The sequence below is a fragment of the Gopherus evgoodei genome, chromosome 15 (assembly GCF_007399415.2).
Source record: "Gopherus evgoodei ecotype Sinaloan lineage chromosome 15, rGopEvg1_v1.p, whole genome shotgun sequence".
In the NCBI taxonomy this organism is placed as follows: Eukaryota; Metazoa; Chordata; order Testudines; family Testudinidae; genus Gopherus; species Gopherus evgoodei.
The window spans coordinates 13,698,457-13,717,445 of NC_044336.1; the positions used below are offsets into that span (position 1 = coordinate 13,698,457).

General features: G+C 49.9%; 1 protein-coding gene across 5 annotated transcripts in view; it reads left to right on the plus strand.

Moving 5' to 3' along the window:
- Positions 1 to 18,571, plus strand: part of RNF157 (ring finger protein 157) — an 82,381-nt gene extending 63,810 nt beyond the window's left edge. Inside the window, exons 14-20 of one of the 5 annotated variants that reach the window (XM_030534899.1) lie at positions 9 to 120; positions 821 to 1,005; positions 2,461 to 2,526; positions 3,896 to 3,944; positions 6,823 to 6,933; positions 13,946 to 13,986; positions 17,330 to 17,359. In XM_030534899.1, coding sequence (XP_030390759.1) covers positions 9 to 120; positions 821 to 1,005; positions 2,461 to 2,526; positions 3,896 to 3,944; positions 6,823 to 6,933; positions 13,946 to 13,986 — 564 coding nt within the window. In that variant the 3' untranslated portion in view covers positions 17,330 to 17,359. Of the gene's footprint in view, positions 1 to 8; positions 121 to 820; positions 1,006 to 2,460; positions 2,527 to 3,895; positions 3,945 to 6,822; positions 7,433 to 10,087; positions 10,389 to 13,945; positions 13,987 to 17,329 lie in introns of those variants that run through there. The other 4 variants (XM_030534898.1, XM_030534901.1, XM_030534900.1 and 1 more) reach the window with 4 other exon arrangements.
- Positions 18,572 to 18,989: the final 418 nt, after the last annotated feature.

The window sequence follows — 18,989 nt, forward strand, 5'->3', positions numbered from 1 at the left end:
CCTTCCAGGAGTGTGGTGTGACACCGGAGAGCGAAAACCTCACCTTGTCCTCCTCAGGAGCAATAGATCAGTCTTCGTGCACAGGAACCCCTCTCTCCTCCACCATCTCCTCCCCAGAAGGTATGGTAGGAGAAGAGGGGCAAGCAGCATTTCAGTGGTCACTTGGCTTCCTGATGGTTGCGTTATGCAACGCCATAGGAGCACATGGCACTTTGCATTTGGGGAAGAGAGGACAAAGACCTTGTCCCAAGATGCTTCCAAGGGTCTGATCCTGCTTGCCTTAGTCATGTCTGCACTTGCCTGGGAGTAATGCAAGAATTAGGTGAACAGGATTTGAGCTGGCTTGTTAATATCTTAATGGTCAAACCCCATTATCTGTAGATTTCAGAGATGTTAAGGCCAGAAAGGGGCCATTGTGATCACCTGGTCTGACTTCCTACATAACATGGCTGGAGATCCTCACCTAGTGATATCTGCGTCCAGCCTCGAAGCTGTAGGCTAGATGCAGGCATTGCATGCAGCAGTAGCTTATTCCCATTGGAGCAGTTAAGAAGCCCCCCAGAAAGAGACAAGTGGTTTCTTTATCGTGTTCAAATGGCAGTTACTGACTGCAGTCTCCAGGCCACAAGACATGAAGGCAAGGACCCAGCTTGAAGGTGCCAGTACCAGGGTTCGGAGAAGGAGAGTGTGCAAAATCGACACCCATCATTGTAGAGTCAGTCTTGCAAGCTGTTTCCTTTGCAGTCAAACCTGCATAGCCACAGCTGCCCTGCCCTCTCTAATGCTGCCCGGCGTTCTCCACACTTCCCTTTCTCCCTAGATCCTGGCAGCAGCAGCCTGGCCCAATCCATCATGTCCATGGCCTCCTCCCAAAGTCAGCACTCCCAGATCAGCACTGACACCATGTCTTCCATGTCTGGCTCCTATGTCGCTCCGGGCACAGAGGAAGAGGGGGACATGTTCCCATCCCCTGCTGCTGCCAGTGGGATTCCTTCAGAAGGAGAGGTAGGTATAGTGGACCTACAAGCATTTCATGCATTGGGGGATAAGCTGATCGCCATCTGGGGTTAGCAAGAAATGTACCTCTTTGTGGACTAGTATTAGACAATGTGATTGATTATTTGCGGATAGGGCTGTATGTATGCTGGGGAGCAATGATTTGCCGAGGGGAGGGGAGTTTGTATTCACGGGGGTAGTTTACATCTTCATGTGAAGCATCCAGCCTTGGCAGGCTACCAGATTAGGTGGACCAGCTGTGGGGGAGCCTAGTGATTCCTTTGTTCATATGGAATAACACCAGAGACTCTCTTGCTTGTTTTCGCTGCACTTCTTCTTTAAGATCTGGGTTCAAATTTTCAAAATGCTCAAGTGCCTTTGTGACTAATGACTAGTCAAGAGGGACTCAGGCCCTTTGAAAGTCAAAGCAACTTAGACTGCTAAGTGCCTAAGTCCTTTTGAAAATGGGAGTTAGGCTCCTAAGTCACGTAAGCACATTGGAAAATTTGACCTCAAGCTATTAACCCAACTCTGGTCTGACTGCCCTTCTAGACGGGGCTGCACCAGCACTCCGGTCACTAGAAGGTTAATGTGTTTGGAACGCATGTGCAGTAAATGATGCACCCGTTTGTCATTTCAATTTGGAGCAGCTAAGTTTTAGTCATTTTCTAAAACCTTTTGCTTTCAAACAATAGAAATAAAACTTTCTGGTAGAGGAGCCCTGAGGCCTTTCTTCCTTCCTTTCCCTTCCTCCTTGCTCCTCTCACTTTCCTTTGTAACTGTTAGATCCATTTCAAAAGCATGTGTGAGAGAAAACACTAGAAAAGAACTGGCTTTTGAAACCAGCATGGTCTATTGGGGTAGGGCACTGGGCGGGGAGTCAGGAGACGGAGCATCTGTTCCTGACTCTGCTACAGATTTGCTGTACAGCCTTGGGCAAGTCAGTGCACCTCTGAGTCTCTCCTGTATATCTGCTGAGACTGTCAGCTCTTCAGCACTGGGACTGTTGCCGTGTATGTCTGCACAGTTCCTAGCACAATGGGGCCCTGATCTCAGTTAAGGCCTCTAGGTGCTACTGTCATACACATAATTTCAGCTTTTTGGTTGCCAGGGGGGTTATCCTAAACAGCAGCTTGACAAAATTACTGGCAAAACTATAAGTTTGAAGCCCTATATATTGAACTCAGAAATATTTTTTTGGCTCAAGGGACATGGGTTGGAATCTTCCTTGAAAAACATTTTTTTAGCTCAGCTGTGCAGCACTAAATAGAGAGAGTAAGTCAGCTAATGAGCCTTCCTCTGTCTGGGTGAGCCTTCGTGGTTCTGAAAAACAGCGCTGGGGTCTATTATCCCAGCTGCCTAAGGGCAGCCCCGATGATGGAGAATGTTAGCTGCGTATTGCATTGATTCAGGGACACACCATCCAAGCAGAATTGTCTGATTTCTCTTGTCCTCCTTTTTCAGTCAACCCCTGTGGAATCTCCAGATAGGAATTTTGTCAGTATCCCTGCGGAGGAGCAAGACTCAGAGGTAAAAACCTATGTTCAAAGGGAAGGACCTTGTCACCAGCCTTTCCTAATGATCAGTGAGCTACGTAATACACTGGATGCATGTGTGTGATCACACTGGTTGCTCGCAGTTGATCCCAAGGCAGTGCTTAATTTGTACCAGGGCTGAACCCTGGCACCTCGGGGCTTGCCAGGTCAGCTGTGAAAGTAAAAAGTTTGGCACCTCTTTCGGTACAAATTAAGACCTGCCACAGCGAGTATAAGATTTTGCGATTTACCTGATGGGGCTATTCCTTAGCTCAAGCTTTAGAGGCATGTGCTTTTGTGCTGAAAGTCCTGGGTAGAGCTGTGTGAATAATGAATTATTTGGTTTGGTTTGCTGGCAACTCAGAATTTGAAGGGAAAAGAAACATTTCGAGTCAAACCAAAAATGACATTTTTGGCACATCAAAGAATTTTTAAAAAAATCCATTTCTGGTCCAACAAAACGTTCCATTCAGCCTGACTTGAAAGGCTTTCATTTCAGTTTTGAGCATTTTTAGGCTTTAAAAAAAATTTAAAAATAGAATTAAAGGAAAATTTAAAACAAGCGCTTCAGACTGAAAAACTGAAAGCAGATGTTTCGATTTTTTTTTTTCAGAATTTCTTCTCTGCTCTTTTTCAATGGAAAGAAATTGTCAAAATTTGCAGAATGTTTCGGTGTTACAGAATCTGCCTTTTTCACTGCCCCCGCCCCCTCAAAAAAGTTTTAGTCGAACAAGTGCCCCCAGCACTAACCATAGGTTCTGTCTTGGCTGATGACTCACGGTGGCTCCGTGTAGGTGGCCTGAACATAATTACACTCGGTGTCCTAGCTTGTCTTCGTTGGCTAGAGAAACTAGCTCTTGAGGGTTGGGGGGAGAACTGAGATGAGTGAGAACTGCCACCAGGAGAGTTTTGTTGTAGCATCGTGAGGTGAGGAGATGCACCACCACTGGCAGGACTGGCCATAGCTGTGGGAGGGGCAGATCCTCTGGCAGTGATGCAGATTATCCCTGGGACCAGCTCAGAGGATGAATATTCACTAAGGCGTGCAGGACTTTGCCTGGGTTCTGCGGAGTCTGGGCCACATTCACTCTGGCCCGAGTGGGCAGAGCCTGGCCGAGTCCCTTGGCACAACACCAAGCGGGTATCCTGAGTGCCGTCAGGAAAGTCAGAGAGAGTGAAAGGTGTGTGTCTGACTACGGGTGCCTGGGGGAGTTGCGGAAATGCAGGGGAATGGAGGGCAGCATGGGTTCGTGGCCAGTGTGCCTGTGGAGAGGAGGCTGGCAGTGTTGGAAGGACTCAGCTCCGTGTTCTTGGACAGAGAATCCTGTGCTGTTCATGTTCACTGCCTGTCTTCTGTGTCGCAGGGAAACGATGTCATGGAGGAAGAGGACGGATCTCCCACCCAGGAAGATGGTAATGGAGGTGGATCATTACTCCCCTCTCTGCTAGTTTTCGTTCTGTTTCACCGGCAGGCAGCAGAGCGTATGCTCAGGGCATCGTGCCTAGTCAGAGAAGGGGAGCCAGCCTTCCCAGGAATGCTATCCTGCCCAATTATTGTGTGGGGAATCGGCGGGGGGGGGGGTCTTCTCTTCCGTAACAATGAACTGGGCTCAGGGTGGAGGGGTAATGGGGAAAATGAGAGGGTGGGAGTTTTGGAGGAGGGCGGGTGGGAGAAGGAGACTCTCTGTGGCTTTGCAGTACGTTGGGGAGGCACGGACGTGGTTCTGTCTGCCCAGTAACTGGTGTGTAGACAGTACAGTTTGCAGTGTCCTGGGATCCCCCTTCTTCTCCCTTTCTCCTCTCCCTGGCTGGTTATCTGAGCTGCAGCTCAGGCCTTTAGCGGGCAGCAGAAACTAGAGATGGGCGCAGGCTGAAGAGAAGATTGTGAACATCCCAGAGATTATGGGGTTTCTGCTCTGAGGGGTTGGTTCAGGTCCTCTAGAGAAGAAGCCAAAGTGCTCTCAGTGACGGATTATCTTCTCAACTGAGCAGCACAGGCGGAGCAGAGAGGGGAAACCCTGCAGGTCTATCTCCTCACTCCTTCTCTTCCCAATTCTGCCTGTTTGCCAGGCACCACCAGCTCTAATGACAAGGACAGTGGCCTGTCAGAAAGGAGAAATCTAGCGGATAAGGTGGAGTTTCACAAACGCTGCCATGTTAATTGGAGCCCAGCTCAGTTAGTGCCCAGGAATCCGCAACACAGCGTGAGAAGCAGAAAACAGTGAGGTGTGCTGGGTGACTCAGAAGGAAGCTGTACGTTAGGGACTGCTGCACCGGGGACCTTTTCCTTTCTGCACCCGGCCCAGCTGCATCTAGAACCCTGCGCAGAACCTTTCTGGGCAAAATCTACCCCCCATCCAGAGCACCAGCAGGAGGCATAGGCACCAGCTGGGCTCTCAGAATGAGCAGGACCAGCGTCTTGTTAACTCTCTGCCCAGGGGTGAATTTAGCTCTTCCAGTGAAAAGCTAACAGGGTGAAACTCACCAGTGGCTTAAGCAAATGCAACTTCACTTGCTTCGTTGGAATTCCACCCACTTCGACCAGTGGGGAATTAACACCAATGTCTCTTGCAACACCTGTATCCTCTTTAAGCAGCCCCTGCTGCAAGGAACATGTTGATAGCTGAAGCATTCGGAGCTGATATGTGCTGGAGGGATCAAAGAGGCCAGGTGTCACAGATCCACATAATCAGTGCTACGCCCCCAGCTCTGGAACAGGCTCTGGGAGGAACCCCTTTGATGTGCTAGGCCCTCAAGGGGTCTCACTCTTCCTTAGGGTTGGCCATGCAACCTCCCCACCTCCTGAAACCGAACCTCTGGGGCTTCAGCACTGCTGCTTTGCACCCTGAGCTGTGCTTAGCGAGTCCAGCTCAGACAGACTCCTGGTAGAGACTTGTGTAGACTAATGCATCTCCCCAGTATTTGCAGTGACATGCAAGCAGCATTTTCAAAACCGCATAGGATTGGAGAGTCACCTGGACCATAGCAATGGAAGCTCTTAGGTTAGCATAGAGAAATAAAGGCCTATTCTGGTCAACCTAGAGCAATTCCCCTTTCCATGTTTGTGCGTCTCTGGTTAGACATGAAGCCAAAAATAAATCCCCAACCCACCTTGAAAAAGCAATTCTCTCCCCCTTTCAAGTATGGCATTTCCCATGCAAAAATAACAGAGCACAGACTCTGCTGTTTTGTTTCTTTATGGTAGAATCTTGCTAATTAGCCCTGATGATTGGGGGACTCATTCCAAAGTGACTGAAATTTGACAACTAGCAAATCAACAAAAACGTACTTAAAATAATCATCCTCGAGACTGCAGCGGTGTGAAATGTCTTTTGTTCATTCATGTTAACCCTTGCAGTTCACTTTATTACTAATCTGGCTTCCTTCTGCCCCAGTAGATAAATCAGCCATGAACATTTTGCAGCTCAGGCACAAATGATCTGATGCCATTCTTGCTGAGGAACTGATCTCGTGCCCAAATCATTGGAGATATTCCCATTGATTTCCCTGGGCACTGGATCACACAGTATTCCAAGGCGAAAGTCTTTGGGTAAAGGGAGGTGGATTTACTAGTGTAAATTGGGAGTTTTTCTTTGGCAGTCAGTTGACTTACTCATGTGTTAAATGGGCGTGAGAGAGGAGAAACAGACACTGATCTACCCTTTATCTGGATGATAAGAGCGCCATCAGAGAAAGCTGAAGTAGGATTTTGCAAAGCCTGACTGTTGTGTATTTTGTAAATTAGGTGTGATTGACAGTTAACTCTGTGCTGAAAGTGGGGAGAGGTTGCCAGCAGTTTGTATTTTGGGGGAGGTGGCAGTGGTTATCTCCACTGATTAGCACAGTGAGAGTCGACTGTGTTAGTTTTTATTTTCCAGACACACATCCCCATATTCAGAAATGCATCAGATTCATACCAGACATGGACAGGGAGTAATCTTACTAGCTGCTTTCTTTAGCTTTTCCTAGCTACTCTCTTGTCTGCCTTTTCAGCTGCATAATTACTGCTCTTACAGATGTTTCTGTTAAGTACCCTCCTGGATTCTGCAGCCCTCCTTGGTGACATCAGTTGTCATGGCACAAGAAAGGAGATGGCTGGGGAAACGGAGCGGGATGGCTTGAAACAAACTCACGCACACGGATCTGAGTCCTTATTGTCCACTCTCTACCCATGTAGTTCTCATTGTTATTTTTAACGCAATGCGATTACATTTGATTACCGTGTCTCATCCTTTATTTTACGAGGGGGGGGGACCCAATTGCCTCTCTAACTGCGTTAACTCCGTTACAGGCCAGAGGACAGGTGCTTTCCTAGGTATGGAGTGTGACAATAACAATGACATTGACATCGCGAGCGTGAAAGCGCTGGACAATAAGCTGTGCTCTGAGGCCTGCTTCCCTGGTGAGTGGCAGTCTGCTGAACATGAACTTTGGTTGCGGGGGAGGAGGGGACAGCATTTCCACTCTCCCTATCTCTCACTCCCCATTCCTGTCCTGCTGCAACAGGCGTGTGTGTGTGTAGCTAGACAGCCGGGAGCAGTAGATCATCTGGAAATGGGCTGAAGACGTTCCACTGTAGTGCCCATCTTCTTGTGAGCATAGTCCTGGACCAGGGCCACTGGGGCAGGGAAGGACTGCAGGTCTCCTACTCCCACTCGAGTCATCACGGAAGGTTGTGAAATGAATCCTTTGCCTCTATTGGCCAGAGTGTCCAGTAGGTCCCGGCCATCTGTTGCTTACTAGGTGAGCCCTGAAGCCAAACTAGCCCCGCCTTCTTTTCAAACCATGCAGCACTCAGGTGAGAGGATGAGACAGGGAGCTGGGGCCTGTAGCCCAAACCGTATTTTGTAGCCAGACAAGGGAGAAAATCAGTGATCTCCTCTTTCCTGACTGCTCCCAAACCTGCTGTTCTGGGCCTCTAAGGAAAAGGGTCCAAAAGGGACCGTAGGACAGACCTCTTAGGAGGCCAAGAGGCGGGAGGTCCTGCGAGAAGCTTTGCTCTTCTCCCCATTTTGTCAGCGCTCGCTGAGCATGAGTGAGAAATGATGCTGGCTCGGTGGGAGTTTCTACCTGCCTTGGCAGCTTTGCTGGTTTATGGAGGATGGTTGTTGGATGATCATCGTTTGTTTATTTACTGGCCAGCGTCTGTCTTTGGGTCCCACCTTCCCAGTGAAGAGCCCCCATGTTGCAACATGCAGTTATGCACGTTAGCCTGCAATGCAGTGAAAACCGACTTTGGTCTGGTCGTGCGGACAGGAGCCAGGCTTTAACCACGGTCCTGAATCATGCTGAAGTCCCTCAAGCTGGGAACGTGGTTCGCTCCCGTGTATGCTGCATGGCCAAACTGGGTCTCAACTGGGACGGGGGCTACTGTGTTGTTTCTGGTTCTTCTTCCAACACATTGGCTTTTTGTAGGCTGCATTTTAGTCACAGCAGCAGCGGGTCTGCTCATTAGATGTCGGAATGTGTGCTGCTTGTAAGCAGAAAATAGATTGTTTTAGTAACACAGGCCTTGACTGGCTGCTGGGGTAAATTCGAGTAGTTCTGTCAGCTTCAGCGGAGCCGCACTGATTTGTACCAGCAGCCGATCTGGCTCATAGTCTATGACATCCAGTAGCCTTCAGACTTGGCAAAAGAACAGCACAAAATTCCATCAGGCCTTCTTCCTCCTTCCAAATCAAGAACCAGCCGTGGCCACTGGTCAGTTGCTTCCAGGCATCCTGTAGACCTGTTCTGATCTAAACGCCACTGCTTCAGAAAGTGCCATCCACAAAGCGGGTGAATAGGGGGGTAGCCAGTGAATGGGTGTAAACAGGCTAGTTATTGCTGGTTTTACTATTCCTCCAGTGCGGCTCCCAAAAGACCCATCTCTCCTCCCCACTTCTTAACTCTTTCTCTCTCTCTCTCTCTCCATTTCTTCCTGCCACATTTTTTTACTAACTACGGGTCTGTCTCTCCTGTATTTGTCTCTTGAGTTTGTTTTCACTGGATTCCATCTGTGTGAAAGTTCATGTTCACTCTGTCCCAACACAGTTTTCTCAATCCATGCTTCTGTCCTTCCCACGCCCAGGGTTGCTCAACGGTCACAAATTTATTGGGAGTCCCTGAATGGGTCTGGATGGGAGTAGGCGTGGGGATAAAGAATCACAGTTCAGAGCAGCTGTGGGATCTTTCCTACGTGTCAGGGTTGCTTTCTTAAGTGTCATGGGGGCAAGATGGAGTTGTCAGTTCAGTGTCAGGGAAAGGGAAAAGAGTAAGAGCGTTTGATCCCAGCGCTGGTTCAAATTCACCCCTTGACACCACTAGACTGATTTTTCGCCCCATATCAGTAAATTTGTGAACAAGCTGAATGCAACCCTGCCTATCCCTCCCATACATCCCTTCCCCAGATCTATAAATCAGGAGGCTCCCTGACGGCTGTAGACCTGACATATTTGGAGAAACCTCCAGAGGACCTAGTTTTATTAGCTGTTGTGGGCGGGGGAATCCTCCACCCCACCCAAAAAACGCTGATGCTTCCTCCTCTGCCTCCTCCTTGCCTGTTGCAGCCATCCTATTTCTGTTACAATTTATTCCACTTGGGGAAATGCAGCCAAGAGGTCAAGACAATACAGGGTCCTGCCACAGAACAGAGCCTGCAGTAAAGGCAGCAGATTGTGCATTCAAATGCCTTTCTCCTGGACTGGCACCTGGTTTAAAGCTTCCACATGCAGGGGTGGTGGGAACAGTTGGGCCAGATCAGACACCCGGCTCCTTCCCTGTATGCTCCTATCTGGTAAGAAGGGACTCCACATAGTAGCCCAGAGCCAGGAGCATCCTCCCTGAATGTCTTGGGAAGGTGGTGTTTTAAAATCACGCTTCTGTGGTTGTTACCTTTTCTAATCCGGGGTTTTGCTAATCAAGCAGCCATGTTGTGGAAGATAAGGAAGGCTGAACAAATACTCAGGGCCAAATTCTGCTGTATTCCGCTGCTGTGAATCCAGAGCAACCGCATTGGGTTCAGTAGTGTTCCTGCCATGGTTTGCATCCACATAACTGAGAGCAGAATCTGGTTTTACAGAGCGTAGCTCCTGCTGTGTTTAATGGTACATGGAGAAGGCCAAATCTAAGGCGCTCTTGTGGAATAAATTGGGTACTGAGTACATGGCTGCGAGACGTGGTATCCATCCACCAGCCTGCATGGCTGTCTGCTGGCTTTGCTGCTTGTGAGCCCCTTTGCAGAGTTCTCTCCTGCCTTGAGCGTGGAGCATGGCACGGATCTCCTAGCCCTGCTCGGGGCGCTCTGCATCTCTGCTTGAATCCATCTCCTGCTTCAAAGCAGAAAGCACTACTCACCTGGGGGAGACGGAGAATGCATACGTGAACCGCAACGGAACACAACACCTTAAGGTTGCCTGTCCACAGATACGCACGGTCCCAGTGTCTTCATATGGACCTGCCCAGTGTCCGTGGATCAACTAGGGACAGATGCTCTGTGCATGTTCTGAGCCTGAGTTTCCTCTTTCCAACTTGTTCTCCAGTCTCTGACCAACATCTCTTCTTTTTCCCTTCCCCAGAGTGACTCCTAACCTACTCTATAGAGTTCTTCATGAAAGCTAGCTGGATTAATGATTCTGTGAAGTCGGGGTGGGGTGGGGGGAGTGTATGTAATCGATACCATATTTCTCTGTATCAAGTCTCCCTGTGGAATTCTGCCTTGTGATCTTTGAAGGACTCTCCTTGCTAATCCATTTCTATAAAAAGAGCCATCTTAGTGATGCAATGTCTAGCTCTTAATGGATTTTCTCATTTCATTAATTTTCCGTCACCTCTGGGACCTGGAGATTTATTTGTGTAGCTCTGTAAAAGCAGCAAAGAATCCTGTGGCATCTTATAGACTAACAGACTTATAGACTGTTAGTCTATAAGGTGCCACAGGATTCTTTGCTGCTTTTACAGATCCAGACTAACACGGCTACCCCTCTGATACTTGTGTAGCTCTGTAGCTCAACCTCGAAATGGAAAATCAGTAATGTTAGAAATATAGAATTCCACAAAACGGCAAATAATCTTTGATGCAAAAATGCCAGAGCATTGTAAAGTGAGTGTAAACAATGTGATGTAAAGGTGCATTAGTGTAAATCAGAATTGGACCCCTAATGTCAATTAGCAAAAGATAACTCTGCTGTTGGGGAATGATTTGAAGGTACTGTATTACTGACCAAAGCCAGCAGGCAGTTTAAATGGACACACTTTGCAATATACTGTGTACACCAGGGATCGGCAGCCTTTGGCACGTGGCTCTCACTGGCTGTGGTTCACTGCTCCAGGCCAATGGGGGCGGCGGGAAGTGGTGGCCAGCACATCCCTCAGCCCATGCCGCTTCCCATAGCCCCCATTAGCCTGGGAAGGTGAACCACAGCCAGTGGGAGCCATGATCGGCTGAACCTGCAGATGTGGCAGGTAAACAAACCGGCCTGGCCCACCAGGGGGCTTATCTTGGCGAACCACATGCCAAAGGTTGCCCATTTCTGGTGTACATCTCAGTTAAATTGGGACCTTATTTATGGGTGTCCAGAGATAGCAACCTTTATTAAGGGCTTACATTTTCCAAGTTGCTGATCAAGGGCAGGCTCCGTTTACTGCACTGGGAAGAAACTGTGAGTGCCTCAACCCCTTTGAGTAATACATCCTTTATTTAGCTCAGAAGCCTGATAAATTTTGGCCACTGGGCCCAGTTCTGAACTCCTGTCAGTATAGATCAGATGTGACTCCTCTGAAATGTGGGAACACACCCACGTCAAACTACACTGATGTGAATTCAGAGTCAAGGTCATACTGTTTCATTTTGATTGTTGTTTACATTCAGAGTAAGTCACTCCACTAGGTACACAGCACAGCCCTCCACAGAAAGCTGCACACTCTCTTTACATGATGCTTATGTAAATTTACTTTCTGCCATAACACTTCTTTCAGCAAAGCATAGCTACATTAAAGGCCAAGAGGTGTGCTTAGTAAATTGCCAAGTATTAGCTTTGGACATTGCAATATAAAATGAGCATCCAGCAGATCTCATGTGGACAACTATCTCTTGGGTAAACGAGGCTGAGGTATTCTCTTCCTCTCCTTAAATATGTAATATTACAGCTCACTGTTTTAAAAGCTGATCTGTTTGGTCCCAGTCATAGCTGATATAGTATATTAAATCAATGTCTTTGTTTAAAAATAATCATAATAAACTGTTACAAACTCAGTTCCAAACAAACAGGCGTTTATGCAACTTGAGTTCTATCTTTGTCATCTTTGTTTACCAGGGCTGCTCCCTGTTTGGAACACTATATAGCACAGAGACATTTAGTGGCTGAGTAATATACTCTAAGTAAGCAATTCACTGATCAGGAAAAGGGATCCTTGTGTAAGGGCTTCTAGTACAGAGGTGGGCAAACTACAGCCCGCAGGATTGCCACTCCCAGAAGCGGATGGCACCACATCCCTGCGGCCCCTGGAGGGGTGGGCAGAGGGCTCCACGCACTGCCCTTGCCTGTAAGCTCCCATTTGCCAGGAATGAGGAACCACGACTAATGGGAGCTTCGGGGGAGGTACCCATAGGCACGCAGAGCCCTCTGCTCCCCCTTACCCAGGGGCCGCAGGGATGTGGTGCCGGCCACTTCCCAGAGTGGCGCGGGGCCAGGGCAGGTAGGCAGGGAGCCTGCCCTGGCCTCGCTGCATGCTGCCACTACCCCAGAGCCACTCCAGGTAAGTGGCGCCGGGCTGGAGCTCTCCCCCTGAACCCTTCCTGCACCCCAACTCCCTGCCCTGAGCCCCCGCCGTACCCTGCACCCCAACCCCCTGCCCCGAGCCCCCTGCTGCATCCTGCACCCCTCCCTCCACCAATGCCTTGAGTCTTCTCCTGCATTGTGCACCCCCTCCTGCACCCCAACCCCCTTCCCTGAGCCTCCTCATACTCCCCACACCCTTCCTCTGCCCCAACCCCTTGCCCTGAGCCCCCTCCTGCACACCACACTGCCTCACGCACCCCAACCCCCTGTCCCAGCCCTACATTCATGGCCCTGCAAGCAATTTCCCCACCCCAATGTGGCCCTCAGGCCAAAAAGATTGCCCACCCGTGTTCTAGCATGTGGTCCTACTTCTATTTAAGTTAGTAGCAATAGGATCAGGCCCATCGTTTCTCAGTCACTTTGGGGTCTGTGGTGTAATACATATACTATAATACATTGTACAAACAAGTGTTTAACTACTTAGTGCCCAAGGAGAAAATAGCCCCGAGGTACTTCACAAACAAAGGTTTTCCCAACAGTGAATTTTTCCAGAGTAATTCCAGTGGCAGAGGACACATGAGAGGGTTCCTGGGTATGTATTGTCAAGAGTTCCGTGGGAGTTGGGTGCTGATCTCCCTCTCAAATTCTGCAGGATTTGAGCTCCTACCCACATTAGGTCCTTTGAAAACACCAGCTTAAACCCCTTTGGAGCACTTGGTCCCTACACCTTGCAGGCATCCCCCACAGAAAGTCTGTGGAGTGTGAACTCTATGGGACTAACCCTGTTCTCACTTATGCTGGGTTAAATCAGGAATATCTCTGTTAACATTACTGGAGATAAATTGGTGCAAAATCAGGGCAGGTGCCATCAGAATCAGGCCCACTGGGTTTGGTGGCAGGAATGTTCGGGGTGCAGCTGCCTCCAAACACTCCCAAACCAGAAGTGAGTCCAAGCTGTGTGATCTTTTTTCACAAGGACACATTTGTTTGTTTCTCTTTGGCAGTCGGGGACAGATGTAAGGGAGCCATGCGGATCCCGGGGGCTGGACAGGAGTTTGGGAGGAAGAGCTCCCAGTGGGGAAGTCTATCTCTCTCGTTATGAAAGAAGCCTGGCTCGTAGACGTGAGCTGTCCAGGACGTGTCCTCAAGACTTGTCTTTTGCGGGTCTCTCTTCCATTAGATTTAACCGTGCACTCCTGTCTGTGGTAATCGGTGGAGAACTCCACCGTAAACCTGGGCGTTCATATGCTCTGAACATGCCATTCAGCTTGTAGAGTCGAGTGGGTAGTGCCGTGCTAGAACATGTGGCTCTGATGGGCTTTGTTTCCCAGCCCAGCAGTGTTAATGGCATGAGGTGGGAATACAGTGCCCCTTGGGTGCCACTTCTATCCCTTCTGCACAATAGGAAGCGAGGGTGGGTTCCTTAGATTTCTCCCAGCATGGCCAACTCAGATGGTCTCTAAGGAACATCATCCAAGCTGGAGCACGGTGCCAGAGCCTTGTGTTAACCCAGCCGGGGCGTGGCAGGGTTTGCATGGAGAACCTCCTGCAGTAATACAAGGGTCACAGGGTAACAAACCTCCTGTGTATTGCTCTTTCTGTTTTGTGCGTGCATCTTTTGTTCACCATTTGCTTTTGGTCTTTTCTGCTGAACAGCCGCGGTTCCGGAGTCCTGCCCTATAAACATTGACGAATAGGTATGAGATATGCAAAGTCCGAACAGCCCTCGCTCTCCTTTTACTGTTTGATTTTTTTTTTTTTTTTTTTTAGACTTCTCTTGATGAGCAAAATTGCTCCCAGGCCACGATTAATGGGGAAAAAAATCTGGCCCCGCCCCCATACGCCTTGATGGTGAGGGCGTCCCCTTGAGAACATGAGGGGATGTCCAAACCCAGTGAGCCTGGATCGCCATTGCTCTGCACCTGGGGTCGTCACTGACACCAATGCACAGTGGGTGTCAAACACTCCTGGAGCAGAACGTTTCACCCACGGGGCACTGGCATAACAGATGCCGCAAAGTGCAGGACAATGGAGAATGGGGCCCGCTGCTTGGATTCAACGTGAAAGACCAGTCGTATGTTGGGGGGCTTATTCTGAAGCTGGGCTGCTCTCCTCCGGCCTCCACTACTGGCTGTGGTTTAAAAACAAACAGTGAAGGCTTTGGTGAGTTCTGCCGGCGTGTGCTACCCATCCACGTGCAAAGGGAAAAAGCCACTCCCAGTGCAGTTCACATGCCCCTGGCAAAAAACCAACCAACCCAAAATACCCTGGTATGGTTTGTAGGGGAATAAATTACTCCTCCGTGATGTTATGGAATATTGCTTTGGATAGGGAGAGCAGGTTCTGGTTCGTGTTGGAGTTAATCAGGCAAAATGGTTTCTCCCTGGAGAAATCTTCCAAATCATAGCCCCAGCCATGCCAAACGGAGTAACTAGCCCAACAGGGGACGTGTCTCTGTTAATGTTAACCTCTTATTTTATTGTTTACATTGCAGTGAGGCCTGAAGACCACTAGTGTGCTGGGTGCTGTATGTACACACAGTGAGAGACAGTCCCTGCCCCCAACGACCTGACCACTAAATAGACAAGACATTATGAAGGGAGCGTTGTTATTTTCCGCCATTCACAGATGAGGAGCTGAGAGCTGGCGCTATTGAAGTCTAAGGGTTCAGTGAGAGCAGTGACTTGCCCAAGGTCACACAGGGAGTCAGTAGCAGAGTCAGGACTGAATCCAGATCTCCTGATTCCCAGTCCAGGGCTTTAACCCCCAAATCACCCCGCTTCCTTTTTCTAAGCAGTTCCTGGGGGATTTTAAACCATTTATTTCTTGTGGACTATAAGGGCCAGCATTTTATAGGTAGTTAGGTGCCTATCTCCCAATCAATTGATGATAGGGACTTAAATGCCTTTAACAATCTGGCCTGAAATCCCTGTACATTGCTTTGAAAACCTAGGGTTGTAGGTCTGAACAGAGCCCTCCTACCCCTCATCCAACACCCCCATTTTATAGCCTGAGAATTCTGTTGACCTCTTTGTGTGCATTAGCGGTTAAGGTCTTCAGCCTCCCCTAACCTGCTGGGTTTGACTGATTTCTGTTGACTTTATGCCGTGAGAAAGTACATGTCAAGTCAGTGACCTTTAATCCTGAAAAAATCCCATGTGTACCTAGAGCAGTGATAGGCAGCTTTTGGCTCTGGCTCCATGTGTGGCTCTGAGAGGCCAACAGATCTAAGAAGAGCATCTTATGCCAGTGGCAGATTAACAAATTTACCGCCCCTAGGCCCTCAAAAAATTGCCGCCCCCGCACCAGCTCACCTCCACTCCCCCGCAGCAAGCCTGGGAGGGAGGGGGGAGAAGGGGAGTTGTGGCGCACTCGGGGGATGGCGGAGGTGGAGTGATGGTGAGCTGGGGCAGGGGGCAGAGAGCGGTTCCCTGCCTCCCCCCCCTCCAAAGAGTTACTCCCCGCGCCCGCCAGCCCCAGGTCACCTCTGCTATCCCCCGAGCGCGCCGCTACTCGCTTCTCCCTCCCAGCACTTTCGTGCGGCAAGCCTGGGAGGGAGGTGAAAGGAGGGAAGCGCAGCGTGCCTGGGGGAGGAGGCAGGCCGGGGATTTGGGGAAGGCGCGGCGTTGGGGAGGGGGCGTGAGCAAATTTGCCGCCCCTGCAAATTTGCTACCTTAGGTCTAAACGATAATACGCCGCTGTCTTATGCCCTACCTAGTCTTGGGCAGGTGGCCCAAGTCCTCTCCATAATGCACACAAAGTGGTGGGGAAAATGCTAAACCCTGGGATCCCTTTCCATCTTCCCAGCAGCCTGGAAGGAAGGGGCAAGCAGCTGATAGACCAAATTAATCCCTAATGTAATTCCATGGCGGTCAGTGGAGCTACACTCTGGATTTGCATGGCCCAGTATTTGCAGGGACCTTGCCGACAACCAGAAAACAATCCCAGGTGCCATCCTGCTGATGCGTTTCCATGGTAGCTTTCAGTGGTGGCATCAGGCTGGGGTTATGGTGGCCCCACAATGTGACGTACACATTGCCCTTCCAGGATGTCACGCCAGGATTAGTTTTGTGCCTCTGCAAGGCCTGCTGCTGCTGAAGTGGATTTCCAGATCTCAGAGGGAGAGAGAGGTGGGAGAACTTCCCTCTTCTGGGACATTTCTTCCTTCTGTCAGCAAATAAACAAACAATGAGGGTGGTGCCATTTTGATTCTGGAGCAAAACCCTCCAAGGCTTGGGAAGCTTGATGTAAACTCACGGGAGTTAGTCGCCTCAGTTAGCATTGTGTTGTAGGCAGGCTAAGCACCATAAATTTCCCAGGCAAAAGTGTAATGCCTTTGGCCTAAATTAACACAGACACGCTTCCTGCACTAAGGAAAAATCCCAGCTCAGCACGGCGGTTATGTTTTTAGTTTATCCACAGCCACAGGATCTGTTTGGAAGCCAGGTAATTAAGACATACAATGGATTGTTGTTGCCATTGTACATTTTGATTGAAGCGAGCACTAGTGTATCCCAGTAATTTCCACAGCAAAGAGCCTTTGAGCCATTACAGGGCGATCTTTGTCCTGCTGCAACCAGCGCTGCTTTGAGGCGGCAGTTTTCCATCTGGTGGAAGCCAGTTAGAGTGAAGTCATTTTTCCCAGCATGGGTTGGAAGATGAGGTTCTCCTCTAGCTGGAATCCCCACTGGTTGTTTGCAAAGCGCTGAAGCAATGTGGGACTCATTGGAGCGCCGCTGTCTGTGAACTCACACGGTTACCTGAAATTCTGCCACTGGCTATGAACTCCTAGAAGTTTGGATAAAATGGGGCCCAGTGAGGAGACCAGCCTGCTGCAATGTTGCAAAAGAGAGTCCAAAACCCAGCTGTTGGCAGAGCTGCTTCCCTAGCTCCCTGCAGCTGTCCCATCTTCCTTCAACTATAGGAATTCCACTCTGTGCCCAGATTTAAAATTTCAAGTGGTATCTCTGAGGTCCCCTGCTCTCTGCTGACAGTGGGCACCTGCTGTGCAGTGTGTAATCACTGTCTTCTCTTCTCCAGGCATCAAGGGCTCAGATGACAACGCCCTGACCCGCAGGCCTGCCCAGAGGCACCGTCTGTCTTCCAGCAACATCAGCCTGGAAGAGGAGAAAGATATGCGGTGCATGGCAGGCCCGCTGGCTGTCTGAAGAGACTCCACCCTCTCTGGAACTGCATGCTCATTCCAGCATCACACTGGAGGGAGGGCAAAGCCCTCCCCCCCCCCAACCACCACACTTCCCCAGCACTAAAGAAATGCAGAGCAGCAGCTCTGTGGGCATTAACACCTCAAATCCAGCTGATGTAGCGATACTGATTTTTACACAATTGAACCTGGACGTCTCGTTGCTCCTCTCTGTGGACCCTTTCCCGATATTTATGCTAAGACAAACTGGGCTCACCATGATCACAGCAGAAGGGGTTTTGTTCGAATTAAGAGTGTGAAGCTTTCCAGCCGCCTCCTGACATCTGCCCACGTGCTGAAGCCAAAGGCTACACCCACGCACTCCTGGCCCCTTCAGTGTGGTGACCAGAGAATAGGGGAGGAAAAAGCTGATGTTTTGCTCCCTTCCTCCGCTCCTGCTTCTTCTCTCCAGTCTGCACCGATACTTTGAGCCTCTAGCTTCTTAGCTGGGCCCCAGGGCAGCGCTGAAAGGTCTGCGTGCATGACCCCGCAGGAGATGTTCCAGGGCAGGAGGTCTGCATGATGTTTTAAGCCTCCTTCCGGGGAAGTAGGGGAGGGGAACGAGCATTCCTCTCTGGGTTGGAAAGGCAAGCGCTGTCTGCACTTGGTGGTTGGTTTAGAGAGGAGCATGACTGGGAGCAAGCCTAGCTGCCGATGGGCAGGCTCTCCCTCCCGTGTCCATGTGCATGTAGAGGCACTCACAATTAGCTCACATTCATCTACCTCGCAAGCGTGCAGTATCCACCTCGCTCGCTCAGCTGCACGCACGCTGCTGGTGTAAGTTTCCCCTGGCCTGAGCCACGTAAGGCTAAATCCTGATCTCATCAGAGTCAATGGGAACATGGCCATTGCCTTCAGTGAGACCAGGATTCAGCTGCCTGTGCTCGTGATGAGCCTCCGAGGGGCAGGTTCACACACACCCATGGGGCCATCTGTGCTGGTGCATGCAAGCAGATGAGTTTACAAATGAGGGCTGGCATACCTGAGTAGGTGCACTTAAGCGTGCAAAAGACCATGCGTATGTAGGCTTATAGAATCAGAGAATATCAGGGTTGGAAAGGACCTCAGGAGGTCATCTAGTCGACCCCCCTGCTCAAAGCAGGACCAATCCCCAACTATTTTTTTATTGCCCATGATCTCTAAATGGCCCCCTCAAGGATTGAACTCGCAACCCTGGGTTTAGCAGGCCAATGCTCAAACCCTTATGTACATGGCAGCGTGCATGGACCCTGAAGCACGTATGTGCATGTGGTTGTGAGTGCATATTCACGTTTGCCTAGCCATCCCTTGCCCTGCCAAGTGGTGATGTTTTTACCCTGACACTGACACATGAGGGTCAAGCCTCCAAATTCGTGCTTTAAATGCGGCTGATTTCACACCTTCAAAATATCCCCTCGGTCCCCCTTACCCTCCTCCCTCTGCCATCCTGCGGCTCCAGGCCTTTCTTCCTTCCACAAAACCAACCCAAGCAATAACCCAGCTCCCCCACTCTGAGCC